This window comes from Schistocerca serialis, chromosome 2, assembly GCF_023864345.2.
Source record: "Schistocerca serialis cubense isolate TAMUIC-IGC-003099 chromosome 2, iqSchSeri2.2, whole genome shotgun sequence".
NCBI lineage: Eukaryota > Metazoa > Arthropoda > Insecta > Orthoptera > Acrididae > Schistocerca > Schistocerca serialis.
In genome coordinates, this window is record NC_064639.1 from 757,760,647 (window position 1) to 757,775,922 (window position 15,276).

At 45.9% G+C, this 15,276-nt stretch overlaps 2 protein-coding genes across 12 annotated transcripts in view; one reads left to right on the top strand and one right to left on the bottom strand.

The window, feature by feature from the left end:
• Positions 1-4,268, bottom strand: part of LOC126457959 (diacylglycerol kinase epsilon) — a 199,868-nt gene extending 195,600 nt beyond the window's left edge. For 3 of the 11 annotated variants that reach the window (XM_050094705.1, XM_050094710.1, XM_050094716.1), the window contains exon 1: positions 3,891-4,107. The gene's annotated coding sequence lies outside the window, so the exon portion shown is untranslated. The other 8 variants (XM_050094713.1, XM_050094715.1, XM_050094708.1 and 5 more) reach the window with 7 other exon arrangements.
• A 327-nt stretch (positions 4,269-4,595) lies between these two features.
• LOC126457961 (heparan sulfate glucosamine 3-O-sulfotransferase 6) overlaps positions 4,596-15,276 on the top strand; it is a 148,636-nt gene continuing 137,955 nt past the window's right edge. Inside the window, exons 1-2 of the mRNA XM_050094717.1 lie at positions 4,596-4,990; positions 5,074-5,220. Coding sequence (XP_049950674.1) covers positions 4,862-4,990; positions 5,074-5,220 — 276 coding nt within the window. The 5' untranslated portion in view covers positions 4,596-4,861. The remainder of the gene's footprint in view (positions 4,991-5,073; positions 5,221-15,276) is intronic.

The window sequence follows — 15,276 nt, forward strand, 5'->3', positions numbered from 1 at the left end:
GATGGCTTGACAATGGACAAAAGTCGAAAACTGACCACCATTTAAATAAAAACAAATTTTTTGTGCAACTGTGACAGTTTTGTAATTTCATTCACTAACAGTAAGTTGCTGCCTATTGGCATACAGCGCACTGGAAGTGAGCCAACTTACTTGTATCTGATCGTTAAGATTTATCAAATGCTACATATAAATCACAAAATAATTTTCATACAATTCTTTATTATTATTATTATTATTATTATTATTATTACTACTACTACTACTAATACCAGTATAATATAGCCTTAAATTTACCCTACACCACAGCAAGACAGAAAATTTAATCTCAGTCTACTGTTGTAAGTACTTGGTTGAGGCTTGTACTGATGCAAAATGTGGCCTCAAAGTGGGTAGGTCGGAATGCAAAAGGGGATGGAACAGTGGTTATGGTTGCCAGTGAACATGATTTTCTAACACCCTCCACCCCCCTCTTTCAAAGCACCAGCCACCTAACAAAGGTGCCAATTTACAGGCTGATTGTACCCGCTGCCAATAACAAATCTGACACAGTGCACGTGCACACAGGTAGAACTGATAAGCCACACCATGTTTAATTAAGGCAAGATACAAAGAGAAAGACCTTGCAACTAAAAAAAAGTAACAGATAAACTCACTTTCCTAAAGACAGGTGTAAATGATGGACAGGGTCATCTTCCTTCCCATTTCTGCACTCACGTAGGCATAGCGTACAGATCTGTGTTCACAATAGTAGTACTAGGTAAAATACTGCTAATGGTGAAAAGATACTTATATTCATATCACATAAATTATGAAGTCGAAGTGCTGAGATTTTGTTGCTCTTATAGTCCTCAATCAGTTGCATGGCGCATGAACTTTCTCAAGTTTTCAGATGAATGGTTTTAAATTTATGTAAATCTCTGAAGTACAATTTCTTGAAAATTATGTTAAAGCAACATACAAAGGGCTGATAAAAACAAGTTGCTATTACATTAAAAGATGGTATAATTGTTTTTAGTATTGTTAAACTCTCTCCTCATAAACCATGGACCCTGCAGTTGGAGGGGAGGTTTGCATGACTCAACATTACAGATAGGCTCACTATAGGTTCAATCACAACTCAGGGGTATCTGTTGAGAGGCCAGACTAACGTGTAGCTCCTGAAGAGGTGCAGCAGTCTAGATAATTGACTGATTTGGCCTTGTAACATCAACCAAAACAGCCTTGCTGTGCAGGTATAGTGAATGCCCTAAAGCAACAGGAAACCACAGCAGTAATTTTTTGCAAGGGCACAGAGATCTACTGTATGGTTAAATGATGGTGATGGCACTGTCTTGGGTAAAATATTCCGGAGGGTAAACAGGCCCTCATTCAGGTCTCTGGGTGGGGTTTACTCACGTGGATGTCATTATCAGGAGAAAGAAAATGGCATTCTACAGATCAGAGAGTGTTTAAGTTGCATATAATGGGAATTAATGAAGTTCAGTGGCAGGAGGAACAGGACTTTGGGTCAGGTGAATGCAGGATCAGAAATAAAAAAATCAAATATGGGTATTGCCGAAGTAGGTCTACTAATGAATACGAAAATAGGAATGCAGGTAAGCTGCTATGAACTGGATAGTGAAGGCATTATTGTAGCCAACATAGACATGAAGCTCATATCATCCATCGTAATACAAGTTTATACACCAGCTAGCTCCGCAGGTGATGAAGAGATCGAAGAAATGTATGGTGAGATAAAACATATTAGCGTAAAAGGAGACGAAAATTTAACAGTGATGGGGAACTGAAATTCAATAGTAAGGAAAGGAGGAGAAGGAAACACAGTGGGCAAATATGGACTGGGGAAAAGAAATGAAAGAGGAAATTGCCGGGTACAATTTTGCACAGTGCATAATTTAATCGCCACTAACACTTGGTTTAAGAATCATGAAAGAAGGTTGTACATGTGTAAGAGAATAGGAGACACCAGAAGATTTCAGATTGAGTATATAATTGTAAGACGGAGATTTCGGAACCAGATTTAAAACTGTAAGAAATTTCTAGGGGCAGTTGTGGATTCTGGGTACATTTTATTGCTTATGAACTGCAAATTAAAACAGTAGAAATTGCAAAAAGGTAGAGAATTAAGGAGATGGAACTTGGATATGTTGAAAGAACCACAAGTTGCCAGATTTAAGGGGGAGCATTAGGCAACAGTTTACTAGAACAGGAGAACGGAATGCAGGAGAAGACAAATGGTTAGATTTGAGAAAAGAAGTACTGAAGGCACCCAAGGATCAGATAGGTAAAAAAACAATACCTAGTAGAAATTCTAGGAATGCACAGGAGACACTGAATTTAATTATAGAAAGAGAAAACATAAAAATGCAGTAAATTAAACAGGTGAAATGGAATACAAATATCTAAAAATGACATTGACAGGAACTGGCAAAGTGGCCAGGCAGGAATGGCTAAAGGAAAAATGTAAGGATACAGAAGCATATAACACCAGGGGAAATTCAGATACTGCAGATAAGTAAATTAAAAGAGGGCTTTGGAGAGGAGAGGAGTGGCTGTATAAATATCAAGAGTTTGGATGAAAAACTAGTCCTAAGCAAAGAAGTAAAAGCTGAAAGATGGAAGGAGTCTAATGAGGGTCAATACAAGGGAGATGCACTTGATGACAATATTATAAAAGCAGAAGAGGACGTAGATGAAAATGAGATGGAAGATATGATGTGCGAGAAGAATTTGACAGAGCACTGAAAGCTCTAAGATGAACCAAGGCCCTGTGAGTAGATGATATTGCATCAGAACTACTGATAGCCATGGGAGAGCCAACCATTACAAAACTCTTCCATTTGGTATGTATGAGACAGGCAAAACACACTTAGACTTCAAAAAGAATGTAATAATGCCCATTCAAAAGGAAGCAGGTGCTGAAAGGGTGACCATAACCGAACTATCAGTTTAAAAAGACATGGCAGCAGAATACTAAAAAGAATTCTTTACACAACAATGGAAAAACTGATAGAAACTGACCTCAGTGAATATCAATTTGGATTATGGACAAATGTAGCATACAAAGCAACAATGTCCCATACAATTTCTCCTGGAAGATAGGTTAAGGCAAACCTATGTTTGTAAAATTTTTTAGAGTTAGAGAAAGCTTTTGACAATCCTGACTGGAATACACTCTTTGAAATTCTGGAGACAGCAGGGGCAAAATACAGGGAACAAAAGGCTATTTAAAACTTGCACAGAAACCAAATGGCAGTTATAACAGTTAAGGGACACAAAAGGGAAGTAGTGATTGTGAAGGGAGAAGAAAAAACTGCTGAAAGTTACGGCCAAGGCAGAACTCAATGGACACTTAATTACAAATAATATTTTTTCACAAAACATTTTCGAACAATGTCGTAACAAAGAATGCATTGTGACGATTGAGAACATCCTATTAAAAAAAATTATGGTAAATTACATAGGGTGTTCTCACGGTGATAATGAAGGCTGCTGCAGGGGGGAAACTGTGCTGCAGACACACGGCTCAGCCTTTTGAAAGATCATAGGCCTACTTTCTATGCACTGCAGCAATAGCTTTGGATATTCTTTACATCTTGTGGAAATATGGTATTCGATTTTCTATGCGACACGATCTTTTTTCCCCCTCCATTTCGTACCTTTCCTCTATGTTTAGCACACGTGTTAATCACAATGTGATCATATGAAACGTCCGTGTACTAAACTTCACGAATCGTGTACGGTATATCAAACACCAACAATGCTTCCTTTCCATTTGATTGGCAATATTTTACGTTGACTTGTTTGATAAATAGAGTCACATTTGACGTAATAGGCAATATTCAAGTAATCACACCTACGCACGCATTGTTACTCATGTATTATCGTACCTTATACGCAACAGTTGATACACATGAGGAATTATCAAATTCCTTTCTGATATTTAATCCATCTACATAGCGCAATACCGTCAACCGCATTGCCTTATCCTCAACAATTCACTTGACAGATGTCAAATCAATTGATAATAGATAAACTATTATCGACGAATATGCAAAAGCGAAACGACAAGTTCGGGCGATACGTGCTCATAACATCGTTTTTCTGTTATATTCAACGTACAATTTATACGTACTCTCACACGATGTAAGAATTGTTTATTTACAAAGCGCCATCCGTATTAATTTGCTTGCGACTAGTGTGTACAAATTCAGAGACCTTGATGATAACGTAGTTTCTGTCACAATCTAACATAGCTGTGGTTTCTGCTAAGTGTTTACTACACACAAATTTTGTTTAATATTGTATAAGGAAATGAAATGCGTTATTACATTTACCCTAAAGAAACACAATGGTACCGTTATTAATATGCACTTAATATGACAGGAAATTGTGGTTGGTTCATTGCACAGTTCGTGTTACATTTATTATTTATTATTAAATAACTGTAACCGATTAAACAGAAAGGGAAATAATTGCGATGAATTTAAACATCATGAAGTAAATTAAAATCACATTTTGCCTTAAACAAAGTTAATGTTAATTGTAATTGTAGTATGATCTTTGGTCACAACAATGCTGCGGATTTTGTTTACATCACATCTGGTGCCGGCTTCAAAATGACTGGCTGTGACAGAAGATTGTTATCCTGTGACGCTCTTAATAAACTCTGATTTGATTATTCTTTGCGATTGTTTTGTTGAGAGTAGTAAGATGACTTCTTTAGTGAATCTGAAGGTGTGTCCTGTTGTTATTTATAGTTCAGGCCTGTCAAGTCACCCTAAGAAGTTGGAACGAAGGTTTGAAGTGATTACTGACATGGTGATGATGTCTATTGACAGAAGTCATACCACCAACATGTATGGACCTTGTGACTCACATGAATAACAGATCGCTGATTTTCACGTTTGTTTTATTTGGAACTGTCATATATTTGTTTTATACTTTTAATTCCTGTCTCTTGTCGAATATCAACAAATCATTTCGACGTGTAAGTTCGTACACTAGCTTCTTATTGTTACGTGCTAATTCATTTTATGGATATAATTGTTTAATATCCAATGTATTTTTTAGAGAGTACGTGCCTTTTCATTTGGCACTCTACAAAAGGAAAATGTTGAACCAAAGCGTGATGAACCACAACTTTCTTCTGCTATTGAAAGGCAAAGTGTAGTCCGTGTTGTACCTCTTACTTGGAATGCTATGTACACAGATCTGCAGGTATGCCCCAGAATTATGTTGATGGTATAAAACTCACTAAGCCATTAGCTTAATATATGTCAGTGTCTGTGCCTGTTCTGTTGGTGCAACTAAGACGGAAAATTTGAGTCATATATGAATTTTTAAGTATCAACACAGATGCTGAATTCTCTTGTGACATATATGCAAGCTGTAGTAAAATAAAGAGATTGAATGGGTCAGTTGAACTTAACAGTACTGGATGTTAGCTTCGAGGGTTGGTTTGTTTGGGGGAAGAGACCAGACAGTGAGGTCAGCGGTCTCATCGGATTTGGGAAGGAAGTTGGCCATGCCCTTTCAAAGGAACCGTCCCTGCATTTGTCTGGAGCGATTTAGGGAAATCACGGAAAATCTAAATCAGGATGGCTGGACACGGGATTCAACTGTCGTCCTCCCGAATGCGAGTCCAGTGGTCGAGCCACAGCGCAACCTCGCTCAGTGTCAGCTTAGACCCAAGACAAAAAGATGTGTAATGTAATGTCATAATTACACAGACAGAACACTTACATTTGTTTTGGATGTATATAATTTTTTGAAATTTTGGTTGTGGTTACGTACCAAACTGTAACTAGCCTGAGATTCAGGTTAGGTTCAAAGGTGACAGTTTAGTGTGTAGTAGCAGTGGCTACAATTAACCATTTTGGATGAACCTTTCTCAGTACTGCCTAGTGCTCAAATCAAATTACCCGCCGTAACTAAGACAGAGGTCAGTCATGCCAGCATGACAGACCACCCTGCTGACCCCATGGGGCTTGATGCCTGAGATGTGCACTGGTACTTCTACATTGATGTCTGCTAACATACGTACTTTACATACTGTGACGTGCATGGCAATAGGTGGGCGTACTTCAGATTGTACCAATTTGCTTGTGTCAGAATCCCACCTTTATAGTACATACAGCTACATACATATTTAAAAAAATAAAAGACAACATTTAGACTTATCATTAGCCAAATGTGCAAATTGTATGACATTTGTATAAAATGAACCACATCTAGGGTAGCCTACTATCAATTGCAGAAGTAAGGTCCTACACTGAACAGGTAAAAGGACAAAGAGGGCACTGCCACAGTTGTTCCACAATTTGTTCTCCCCCAAACAACACAATCCTCGAAGCTAACATCCAGTACTGTTTAAGTTCAACTGACCCATCCAATCTCTTTATTTTACTAGTCTGCATATATGTCACAAGAGAATTCAGCATTGTACCAGTTATTAGGACTTCATCTCATTCCATTTACTTATGGATGATGGTGAGGTCCCATACTCCGAGGAGCATAGGGAACGATGCGGTAGGCCCACACCTCCGGCTAGGCAAGGTTGTAGCGGAGGTGATTTGCCATTGCCTTCCTCTGACCGTAATGGGGATGAATGATGATGATGAAGACAACACAACAACACCCAGTCATCTCGAGGCAGGGAAAATCCCTGACCCCACTGGGAATCGAACCCGGTACCCCGTGCGCTGGAAGCAAGAATGCTACTGCAAGACCACGAGCTCCAGACATTTACGTATGGAGCACAGGAATAATGAGTGTTTAAATGTTGGTGCCATGCGGGCAGTCACGTGTTCGGAGAAATTCTGAAGCTTTGGTTTTGAGTTATTAAATTTTCGTTTTGTCACACTCAGAGTTGTCATCTGTTCATGGAACCACCACCGAGCAAGGTGGCACAGTTGTTAGCACACTGGACTCTGATCTGGGAGGACGATGGTTCAAACACACGTCTGGCCATCCTGATTTAGGTTTTCTGTGATTTCCCTAAATTGCTTCAGGCAAATGTCGTGATGGTGCCTTTGAAAGGGCACGGCTGACTTCCTTCCCAATCCTCCCCTAATCTGATGGGACTGGTGACCTCACTGATTGGTCCCCTCCCCAAACCAACCGTCCAACCAATGGAACTTCTCTCATGACTTGTGCACTGGAACCAGTGTATGTTGCAGACAAAGAGTAGTTCATAACAGTTAGACATTGCTGGTAAAGAATGGTTTACAAGCATTGCATACAGCGGCCAATGGGGAGTATGGGAAGATGTCCGTGTGAGGTTCTGGGGATTGTGGTCACAGAGGCAGTCACTTTCTCTGTCCTCATCCTGTAGTCTGACAACACGCATCCTTCCTTCAAGTTTCTAGCACTCCAGATTTCAATCTGCAGTAATTCAGCTGTGGTGGCTCCCCCCTGCGGGTTCGGGGGTTAGAATAGGCCCGCGGTATTCCTGCCTGTCGTAAGAGGCGACTAAAAGGAGTCTCAAATGTTTCGGCCTTATGTGATGGTCCCCTCTCGGGTTTGACCTACATCTTTCAAAATTGTTCCGAAGAGCGAGCCAATTGGGGAAGGGCACCTTACATGGTGCACTGTATCTGTCATGCATTGAGACCTTTAGCCAGCTTTCTCGTCGTTGCAATGGCGTCCAGCTCGTTTTCCATCTCTTGGACGAGGATACGTCCATGGGTGCGATTTCCACGCTGCACTGTGCAGTGTTGTTTTTCGCTGCGACGGCGACCTCATACATTTTTGCACCTAAGATCGAGCACGGTAGCCAATCCGTTGTGGTGGGGCCGCCATGTACCCTGTTGGTTGTAGCCCCCTGACAACACAGGGATCGCTCTACTGATGCCTGTGCCGTTTACTCCCCATGTATGCCAAGGAGTAGATGCCCATCTCCCTGGGGCATCAGGACTCCCGGCAATGGCCATCCTGCCAGGTGGCCCTTGCTGTGGCTGGGTGGCGCCCATGGGGAGGCCCCTTGGTCGGAGTAGGTGGCATCAGGGTGGATGACACGCAATGAAGCGTGGCACATCATCTCTTGCTGGTGGCCAGCCACCAGCAGCCTCTAAGCGTTCGAGGGCTCATTTTAAAGGTAACGTTTATGACCCCAAATCATTCCCATCCCTGGCCACACCATGGGAGGAACGAAAGACAATGAATGACAGTGACACGTATTCGCCCCGGTATCTCGTCTGTACCAGAGGTGGTGGGGAATCCTTTGTCTCTGTGAAACCTCAGTTCTTTGTAGAGCATTTAGAGGACAAGTTTGGGGAGGTGGAGGGCTTGTCCAAAATGTGCTCTGGGTCAGTTTTGATAAAAACGGCATCATCCGCCCAGGCACACAGGTTACTTGCTTGTGACAAGTTGGGGGATGTTAACGTTACCATCACACCACATAAGAGTTTAAATATGGTCCAGGGTGTTATTTTCCGTAGGGACCTACTTTTGCAGTCTGATGACGAGCTGCGCGCCAACTTAGAGCGTAGAGGTGTTCATTTTGTCCGGCGCGTTCATCGGGGTCCGAGGGACAATCAGGTTGCTACCAGTGCCTTCATCTTGGCCTTCGAGGGCGATACATTACCGGAGAAGGTCAAGGTGATGGTCTACCGTTGTGACGTCAAGCCCTATATCCCTCCCCCAATGCGGTGCTTTAAGTGCTGGAAGTTCGGCCGTAAGTCTTCCTGCTGCACTTCCAGCCTCACATGTCGAGATTGCGGACGCCCATCTCATTGCGATACTCCATGTGCTCCGCCTCCCATCTGTATCAACTGTGGAGAGCCTCATTCACCTTGCTTGCCAGACTGCAGGATCTTACAGAAAGAACGCAAAATCATGGAATATAAGACCCTGGACCGACTGACTTACACTGAGGCTAAGCGGAAATTTGAACGGCTACATCCCGTGCGCATGATGGCATCTTATGCCTCAACTGTCACTCCTGCTCCAGCTCCTTTAGCTGCACCACAAACAGTCAGCTCTCAGAGTCAGAGGGCCTCACCTGCCCCCTTGACGGTGGGGACCCCTTCTCTCGCTGTTGCTACCACACCATCTACCTCGGGAGCAGCACCCACTAAACCACCGGGGACACCAGTCCCCACTTCTAAGCCGGAGAAGCGTAAGTCTTCTTCGGCTTCTCTCGCTCGGAAGGGATCCCGTGGGTCACTCCCTTCCCAGGTTCCTACCAGCGGCACAGCAGACACCAACCAGTGGCTGAAGAAGCCACAGGTCGCTGGTCGTCGAGCTTCCCGATCATCTTCGGTCCTGGAGACTGACTCCAATAAGCCCTCTCAACAACGACAACCAAAGGAACAGCGAGAGAAAACGACATTGAAGACCCATAAGACCAAGACACCTTCGGTGGCACCTACTCCACCGCTACCTTCAAGCTCTGCGTCTGAGGATGCGGTGGAGATTCTTGCATCCGGTGAGGACCTCGATCTCGCCGGTCCCTCAGACGCAATGGGTAGCACTTGCACGGGTGCTCCATCGGAGGCAGCAGGTGACCCAGAGGCGTAATCTGCCTTCCCAGTCCCGTCACGCCTTTCTCAGCCATGGACAATTCCATCCTCCAGTGGAACTGCAGCAGTTTCTTCCACCATCTAGCTGAGCTCCGACAGCTTATCAGCCTTCACCCTTTCTTCTGCATTGCTCTTCAGGAAACTTGGTTTCCAGCAATGCAACCCCTGCCCTCCGTGGCTATCGGGGTTATTATAAGAACCAGGCAGCTTATGAAAGGGTGTCTGGTGGCGTCTGCATATATGTCCCCCTCTCTCTTCACAGCGAGTCTATCCCCCTACAAACAGCTTTAGAGGCTGTCGCTGTTCGGGTGTGGACGCCACGGGCTGTTACCGTCTGCAGTCTTTACCTTCCACCGGATGGTGATGTCGCGCAGCATGTCCTGGCTGTGCTGATAGCCCAATTGCCGCCACCTTTCTTATTACTGGGCGACTTCAACGCCCATAACCCTCTGTGGGGTGGGTCAGTGGCGACAGGTCGAGGCGCCACCATTAAGCATTTATTGGCACAGCTCAATCTTTCGCTGTTAAATGATGGTTCCTTCACACGCTTCAGTGTGGCACATGGCACGTACTCCGCCATTGACCTTTCGATCTGCAGCCCTAGCCTCTTACCATCTGTCCAATGGAGAGTGCATGACGACCTGTGTGGTTGTGACCACTTTCCGATCTTTCTGTCACTGCCACAGCGTCAGTCTTCTGGGCGCCCTTGCAGGTGGGCAATGAATAAGGCTGACTGGGACTTGGTTTCCTCCATCGCCGCTATTGAGCCTCTCTCTAATGATGGCATTGATGCGGTGGTTCAGTCGGGCACCACGGGCACCGTTACTGCCGCCGAATCTTCCATTCCCAGTTCCCCTGGGTCCCCTCGGCGGCGGACTGTGCCTTGGTGGTCGCCTGAGGTCGCTGAAGCGATTACAGATCGCCGGCGGGCGCTCCAGCGTCACAAGCGACATCCCTGCATTGAACACCTCATTACCTTCAAACGTCTGCGTGCGCGGGCCCGCCGCCTTATCCGCCAAAGCAAGCAGGAGTGCTGGTAGCAGTATGTGTCCACCATTGGCCTCCATGTCTCTCCATAGAAGGTCTTGGCCAAGATCTGACGCCTCTATGGCTATCGGACCCCTGTCAGCGTCCCTGCGCTCTCACTGAATGGAGCAGTTTGTACAGACTCCGACAAAATTGCCAACCGCTTGGCAGAGCATTTTGCTCTGAGTTCCGCTTCTTCCAATTACCCCCTGGCCTTCCGCTCCATTAAAGAGCGGATGGAACGTCGGAGCCTTTCTTTTCGCACCCACCATTCTGAATCTTACAATGCTCCATTCAGTAAGTGGGAATTTCACAGTGCCCTTCCCGCTTGCCCTGATATCGCTCCTGGGCCAGATCGCATCCACTGTCAGATGCTGAAACACCTTTCAGTGGACTGCAAGCGACGCCTCCTCGACCTTTACAACTGTCTCTGGGTCGAGGGTGAGTTTCCGTCGCAATAGCGGGAAAGCATTGTCATCCCTGTTTTGAAACCGGGCAAGAGTCCTTTGGAGGTGGACAGCTACCGCCCCATTAGCCTCACCAACGTTCTTTGCAAGCTTCTCGAACGGATGGTGAGCCGGCGCTTGAATTGGGTACTGGAGTCTCGGGGCCTTCTGGCTCTGTCTCAGGGTGGGTTCCGTAAAGGCCGCTCCGCCACCGATAATCTGGTGAGTCTGGAGTTGGCCATCCGTACTGCCTTTGCCCGCCGTCAGCACCTGGTCACTGTACGATACGACATGGCGTCATCACATACTTTCTACGTTTCATGGATGGGGTCTTCGGGGCCCTCTGCCGATCTTTATCCGAAATTTTCTGTCGTATCGTACCTTCCGCGTGCAAGTCGCGGCCTCCCATAGTTCCTTCCGAGTCCAGGAGAACGGGGTACCACAGGGATCTGTCCTCAGTGTCTGCCTGTTTTTAATCGCAATAAACGGGCTCGCTGCGGCAGTGGGAAATTCTGTCTCCGCTTCCCTGTATGAAGCGACTTCTGCCTTTACTACCGCTCTACTGGCATTGCAGCTGTTGAATGTCAGCTACAGGGCGCTATCCGCAAGGCGCAGTCTTGGGCTGTAGCACAAGGTTTTCAGTTTACGGCTGCCAAGACCTACGTTATGCATTTCTGCCAGCGCCGAACAGTCCATCCTGAGCCGCGGCTTTATCTTGCCGACGAACTCCTTGCTGTGGTGGAGACCCACAAGTTTTTGGGTGTAGTTTTTGATGCCTGGCTGACTTGGCTGCCTCATATTTGGCAGCTTAAACAGGCGTGTTGGCGGCATCTAAATGCTCTGAGATGCTTGAGCCACGCCCGCTGGGGCGCCGACCTATCTACCCTGTTACAGCTCTACCAGGCATTAATCCAGTCTCGTCTGGATTATGGAAGCCTGGCTTATGGCTCAGCATCCCCATCTGCGCTGTGGGTACTGGACCCAATCCTATACAGCGGAATACGCCTTGCCACTAGTGCTTTCTGGACTAGCCCAGTGGACAGCATACTTGCGGAGGCAGGTGTCCCTCCATTGCGGTTCAGGCGCCAAAATTTACTGGCCGCTTATGCTGCCCATGTTTTTAGCTTGCCCGGGCATCCAAACTATCGTCTCCTGTTCCTGCGATCAGTTGTCCATCTGCCAGAACGTCGGCCCCGGTCAGGTTGTACGATCGCGGTCCGCGTCAAAGAGATTCTCTCCGGGCTTAGGGTTTTCACTGTTCCACCTCCTTTTCGGGCCACTTTACATACACCCCCATGATGTGTTCCTTGCCCTTGCCTTCGGCTCGACTTGGCACAGGGCCCGAAGGACTCAGTCCCTCCAGAGGCCTTCCGCCGCCGCTTTTATTCCATCCTGGCCACGTATCAGGGCTCTGACATTGTTTACACTGACGGTTCGATAGTTGCTGGTCGTGTCGGTTATGCGCTAACTCTAGGAGACCATTCCGAACAACGTTCCTTGCCGGCTGGCTGCAGCGTTTACACTGCTGAGCTGGTCGCCATCTTTCGAGCCCTGGAGTATATCCGCTCCTGCTGAGGTGAGTCCTTCGTGATCTGTAGCGATTCCCTGAGCGGTTTACGAGCTCTCGACCAGTATTTCCCTCGTTCTCGTCTGGTGATGGCTATCCAGGAGTCCCTGCATACTCTTGCCCGTTGTGGCCACTCTGTGGTCTTTGTGTGGACCCCCGGTCATGTCGCTATCCCGGGCAATGAACATGTTGACCGCCTGGCGAAAGAGGCTACCAGGCAACCATCTCTGGATGTTGGCCTCCCAGAGACTGATTTGCGAGCGGTCCTGCGCCGAAAAGTTTTTGCGCTTTGGGACGCTGAATGGCGCGATCGGATCATGCCCAATAAACTCCGCACCATTAAGGAGACGACGACTGTGTGGCGGTCATCCATGTGAGCTAACCGCAGGGACTCAGTCGTCCTTTGTTGGCTCCGCATTGGCCACTCCCGGCTGACACACAGTTACTTACTGCGTTGGGAGGACCCTCCTCTGTGTCGTTGCGGGGCGGCTTTGACAGTGGCCCACATTTTGTTGACCTGCCCCCTTTTAGCTGTGGTCAGGCGGACATTTGCGCTGCCTGATACGCTCCCTGCCTTTTTAACTAATGGTCCTGCTATGGCTGGCTTAGTTTTACGTTTTATTCGGGCAGGGGGTTTTTATCATTTAATATTAGTGTTTATGTTTTATTTTATTGTTTTGTGTTGATTCTGGCCTTTGGCCTACGATTTTAAACTGAGTTTTTAATGTGTTCTCGGCGGTTAGATTTTCCCTTTTTATTCTGTGATCGGCCAACCACTGCCACTGTTGTTTTTTTTTTACTCTGTGTAGTAGTTTTTAAGTTTTGGAACAAGGGACCGATGACCGTTGCAGTCTGGTCCCTTTAATCCCACAAACCAACCAACCAACCTGTGGTGGCTTCTCCAAGCAACTGGTGCGATACTCTCCTTCCTTAGGCATGCCCCTTGCATCCCAACGTCCACTCCTTTGTCTTTCCCTGTACCTGTACAGTACACACTGTAATTAATCTAATCTTGTCCTTAAGACTCCAATGGCGGTGATACATAGGGTGCTGTAGTAAACTCGTAGATTCATCATTTAAAGCTGATTCTTGAAACTGCTCAAGTATGCTTTTTCAGGATGGTTTGCATCTGTCTTCAATTGTCTGCCAGTTTACTTTCTGCAACATCTCCGTGTCCCTCTCTCCCTTGGACAAACAAACCTATGACCATCATACATCTCTGTATCAGTATCCCCTGTTAGTCCTGTTTAGTACTTGTCAGACTTGTGAACTGTATTGCAGGATGGTTTGCATGAGTGTTCTGTAAGCAGTTTCTTTTACAGACTGATTTCATTTGCATAACATAATACCATGAACAGAAGACTGCCACCAAATATACCTATAACTGAGCCTATGTGGTCGTTCATGTCATATCTCTACCAATTGTTACACCCAAATTGAACAGTGGAACTCCAGATAGAAATAACAATAATTTAGAAAATGATGGATTGCTACTTACCATAAGGAAGACATGTTAAATTGCAGACAAAAAGACACTTACATAAAGCTTTTGGCCACAGCCTTCATTAGCAAAAGAGAAGCACAAAACATTCATACACACAAGCAAGCACACATAATGCACACATGACCACCAACTCTGGCAGCTTGGGCCAGAGTGTAACTATCACATGGGATGCAAACAGCAATCTGCAGGGGGCGGAGAAGGGGAAGGGATAGTAGTGTATGGGTGTGGGGAGAGGCAAATTCTGTCTGTGGGGTGTGCAGTGACCATAATGCCAACAGGCGCAGCATCAGGAGGTTAAGGGGCAGGGAGGCGGAGAAAAATAGGAGCAAAAGAAGAGATGAATGGGCAGAGGTGGGTGGAAGCATTGGCAGAGGGCGACAAACAGTGTGTGTGGGAGATGTGAATGGGAAGGAGATGATAGAACAGAGCGAGTGGAAACTGTCGGGTTGAGGATGTGGGGACAATATCTTACCATAGATTGAGGCCAGGATGATTATGAGAGTAGAGAATGTGTTGTAAGGATAACTGCCATCAGCACAGTTAAGTAAAGCTGGTGGTGCAGGGAGGATCCAGATGGCTCAGGTAGTGAAGCAGCCATTGAAATCAAGCGTATTAGGTTCAGCTGCATGTTTTACCACAGGGTGGTCTATTTTGCTCTTGGCTGCAGTACAGAGGCAGCCGTTCATCCTGGTGGACAGCTGGTAGTTAGTCATACCAATATAAAAAGCTGTGCAGTGATTGCAGCAGAGCTGGTAAATGACATGACTGCTTTCACAGGTGGCCCAGCACCTGATGCGGAAGCATAAATTTGTGACATGACTGCAATAGAAAATCTAGGTGGTTGGTTTGGGCCAGTGTTGCACCTTGGTCTTCTACAGAGATATCCTTGTGGCAAGGGATTGAGATTGGAAGTGGCATGGTGATAGACTAGAATGTTGTGGAGGTTGGGTAGGCAGCAGAACACCACTTTAGGATGGGTGGCAAAGATCTCGGATAGGATAGCCCTCATTTCAGGGCATGATGATAGTTATTCAAAGCCTTGGCAAAGGATGTGGTTCAGTTGTTCCAGTCTGGGGTGGTACTGAGTGACAAAGACACTCCTTCGTATCTGGTTCTTGGGTTGGTGGGAGGGGAAGGGGCATAGAGGTTTGTTTGCAGACTAGGTAGGTCTGGGGGATAGTGTCTGTCTGTCTGTGAAGGCCTTGGTGA